General features: G+C 62.1%; 2 protein-coding genes across 6 annotated transcripts in view; one reads left to right on the top strand and one right to left on the bottom strand.

Annotated features, from left to right (window-relative positions):
- Positions 1-3,675, bottom strand: part of ALDH3B1 (aldehyde dehydrogenase 3 family, member B1) — a 19,156-nt gene that overhangs the window by 13,671 nt on the left and 1,810 nt on the right. Inside the window, exon 2 of one of the 5 annotated variants that reach the window (XM_005864339.2) lies at positions 1,563-1,643. The exons of 3 other annotated variants lie outside the window; for them this stretch is intronic. The gene's annotated coding sequence lies outside the window, so the exon portion shown is untranslated. The remainder of the gene's footprint in view (positions 1-1,562; positions 1,644-3,675) is intronic. One more of the 5 variants, XM_014538114.1, reaches the window with a different exon arrangement.
- Positions 2,459-3,675, top strand: part of LOC102255571 — a 5,844-nt gene continuing 4,627 nt past the window's right edge. The window contains exon 1 of the mRNA XM_014538121.1: positions 2,459-2,620. Coding sequence (XP_014393607.1) covers positions 2,579-2,620 — 42 coding nt within the window. The 5' untranslated portion in view covers positions 2,459-2,578. The remainder of the gene's footprint in view (positions 2,621-3,675) is intronic.

Genomic DNA, 3,675 nt, shown 5'->3' with positions numbered 1-3,675 from the left:
ACACAGCACACACACAGCACACATACACACACATACACACACACACACAGCACACACACAGCACACATACACACACACACACACATACACACACAGCACACACACACACAGCACCCAGCACACGCACACGCACACAGCACACACACACAGCACACGCACACACACAGCACACACCAAATGCACAGACAGCTCCCCTTGGTCAGTGGACAGGGGAGCCCTGGACCCTGAGGACTGGTGTGGGCTTGGGGACAGCTACTCCACAGCCCCTAAGGGTGGGCAGGCAGCCAGGGACCAAACAGAAATCAGCCCCAAGCCCGGACCCCTCCCCTTCCCAGTGCCCCTCCTGGGAACGGGACTGCCCTCACCCTGCCAAGCCTGGAGTGGCCAGGAGGAGTTTGATAAGGAGAGGGGCAGTCCACCAACCGCCACCACAGCCACCACATGGGGACGTTCCAGACACAGAATGCTCTGTTCCCCACCCCACCCCCAATGGGAGGGCATTGCCAAGGGTGGCAGTGGCTCAGAGGGTGACAGAGAGCAGGGGCCTCCTCTCCCTGTTCCCGAAAAAGACAGGGAGAGAACAGCCTCCCAGAGGCTCTGCTGCCCACCCCAGTGGGGGCAGCCGCTGTGTAGGAGGAGCAGGGAATAGTGGGGACAAGGGGTTGAGGGGCAGTCACCAGCCAGGGCTGGCAGGTGGAGTAGAGGCCCGACATTCCCCCGGGGCCCCACCTGTTTACTTGACAGAGGAGCGCTCTGCCGCATTCGTTCCTTGGCCTGGTGCCAAGGACCCGGGGGACCCTTTCCTCCTGCCCTTCTGACTTCCTCCTTTCAGGTCTCAGCTTGCCTGATGCCTCCTTCAGGCAGCCCACCCTGGTTACTCCCTCCCACACCTCACAAGGCCCCTTGGCTCTGCTCCTGCTGCACCGGGTCACATGTGTAATAAATACCCAGTTTCATCCTGTCCTCCTCCCTGGACCTCCCCCTCCTTCTCACCCCCTCCCCCCACTAGACTTAACTCATCGTTGGGGGTCCTAGCACCCACTCTCCTGCTCGTTAGGGGGCAGTGAGAACACCCACCAGCTGGCGTGGTGTTTATCAAGAGCGAGTCCAGTCGAGCCGGAGTCAGTGCCTCCAGGGCTGCCCGCTATTGTGCAATGGCTGCTGTCACAATGCGTTCAGCTTTCTAGAAACTCCATGGCCCGAGGGCAGAGCCTGCTGCAGCCAACAGGATGGCGGCCCAAGGGGCCTCTGTGCTGAGAGCCTGGCTGGAGCCCTCCCCGGCCCACTGGGTGTGACTGGGGCCAAGCTGACCCCACAGGCCTCTGGCTCTGGTTGGGGCAGTTACCTCGGGCACCATGGCCCTTAGAGAGGGTGGCGGTGTGGCAGAAAGGGACATGCTCAGAGCCCCTCTCGGCCCCAGGCTCCACTCTTTTTCTGGGAGGAAGGCGCCTGGCCCTGCGGAGACCCAGGAGCAAGAGCCTGCGGCCTCTGGACCCGCATCTGGGCTGGTGTCCCCGGCTCTGCCTCTTAATATTAGGCCTGACCTTGGGCAAGACACTCACCCTCTCTCTGCCTCAGTTTCCTTGTCACAAGGTGGGATGAGAGAGCGCTTGCTGTCCTCCTGAGGTTAACGAAGCGTTTTCCTGTGAGCAGGGAGCGCCCACTGAAGCCGCGCTGCTCCTCCCGCCCCTCGGTCCCGCTGTCACTCACAGACTTCTGATGGGGGCTGGGGCACAGCACCCCACCCTCTCCTGCCTCCCAGGGTTGTTTGCACTTTCGTTAGAGCCTTGGCAGAACCCACAAAAATGTAAGGCACGGCACCGGGCACTGGAGTGGTGCACTTCAAGGTGAGGGTGGGAGCTCTGGTTTTTGGCGGAGGGGGGGGAGTGGAAATCTGGATGGAACCTTCCAGCAGCCTCTCTTGGCAACACTGAGGCAAACTCACCCAATATTGCCCCCTGCTGGTTGGCCCCCAGGAGCTGCCCGCTGGGGAGCGAGGAGCCGGGCACAACCAGGCATGCATGGAAGCCAAGGCTGCCTTCCACTAGGGTCTGGGGGGGCCCTGGGCCTGTGACCTCGCAAAGGACCCAGAAATGACAGGGTTCCCCAAGTCCACCACCATCCTGGGCACATCTGAGCTGCCTAAGTTCATAAGAAAGTCAGATTCCACCCTGGCCGTTTGGCTCAGTGGATAGAGTGCCGGCCTATGGAGGGTCCAGGTTCGATTCCGGTCAAGGGCACATACCTCGGTTGCAGACCCAATCCCTGGCCCTGGTCAAGGCCTGTGCGGGAGGCAACCAATCAATGTGTCTCTCTCACATGGATGTTTCTCTGTCTCTGTCTCTCTCCCTCCTACTTTCTCTAAAAATCAATGGGAAAATATCCTCAGGTGAGGATTAAAAAGTCAGGTGCCATCACCTGTGCCTGAGTGACTCATTTAACCAGGACAGCTGGGAGGGGCCCCGTTGGTCTCCCCATTGGAGGAGATGGAGATCAGGCACAGACAGCAAGGAGCCTGCCTGGGGCCCCACCCCCCACCGAGGCTGGGCGGGGAGCAGGGCAGCCTGACCCTGGGGAGATGGGGCACCTTGGCCGGCCTCAGCTGCAGACCCCGGGTCAGGTAGGCAGTGGGTGTGGTACCCAGCCGGGGTGGAAGGTGTGTTGTCCGTATCCTGCTCCCTTGGCCGCTGGCCCCTCACTGTTCCTGCCAATCCCCACTCTGCTTCCCCTTCTTGCCTCACCCGAGGTCCCGGGGCTGGCAGGCCAGGGCTCCCGGGAACACGGACCCTCACAGCAGGCTGAGGGTCACCCACTCAGCCGTTTCTGTCCTGGACCTGCTGCTTCTGGGTGTGGGGGGCGGGGCGGGGGCAGGAGTTGCTAAATCGCTGGATGGTGAGAAGGGACAGGCCTGTTTCCCTGGCCTGGGACCCGGGGAGGACGAAGCAGGTCCCCTTAAGGCCACAGGCCTGGGATTCCTCTAATAAGAATAACCAGGTGCTCACCATGCCGAGCTCTGTGCCAGCCTGGGTGTGGCTAGAGCCCGGTGCCCCTCAAGAAAGCTGAGGCCCAGGAAAGTCACATAGGCTTGAGGAGGGGGATGGATGGGGTGGGCACCCAGGTCTGCTGGCTCCGAGGCACCATCGCCAATCTCCCGCTCGGAGACGCCAGGTAGGTGGCACGGCCTCTCTGGGGCTCGCTTTCCCTGTCTGTGAAGTGGGGGTGGCACCTGCAGCTGCCCCATGTGCTGCTGGGAGGTCCTGTGTGCAGGCCGAGCCCTGAATGCCCAGTGACGATGTCGCTGAGAGGCTGTATTCAGACTGTGAAGGGCAGCTGCACAGGGGCTGTGGGGGGAGACGCTGGAGCAGGAGCCCGAGGAGAACGGAAGGCAGTGTGAGCGCCAGGGAGGCCAGGACTTCCACCTGAGACCCAGGGCGGGGCGGGATGCAGCGCTGGGGAAGATGACCGAGGTAACCATGGTGGCTGGGGACCCTCTCAGCTGCCAGAGGTGGCGGTCACCGACCAGCCTCGAAGCTCCTGATTCCAATCTGATCTTACCCTGGATTTCCACAGGCCCTGAAGCTCTGGGCAGCTGCCCCTCCCTTCCTTGAGGGCCATGGGGTGCTGGGACCAACCCCAGCCCCGCCCACGAAGAGGCTGCGCTGGGCTCCAAATGCA

The sequence above is a fragment of the Myotis brandtii genome, unplaced genomic scaffold (assembly GCF_000412655.1).
Source record: "Myotis brandtii unplaced genomic scaffold, ASM41265v1 scaffold187, whole genome shotgun sequence".
Taxonomy (NCBI): domain Eukaryota; kingdom Metazoa; phylum Chordata; class Mammalia; order Chiroptera; family Vespertilionidae; genus Myotis; species Myotis brandtii.
Note: the sequence above shows the minus strand (reverse complement) of the source record. Positions and strands in the feature narration are given on the sequence as shown.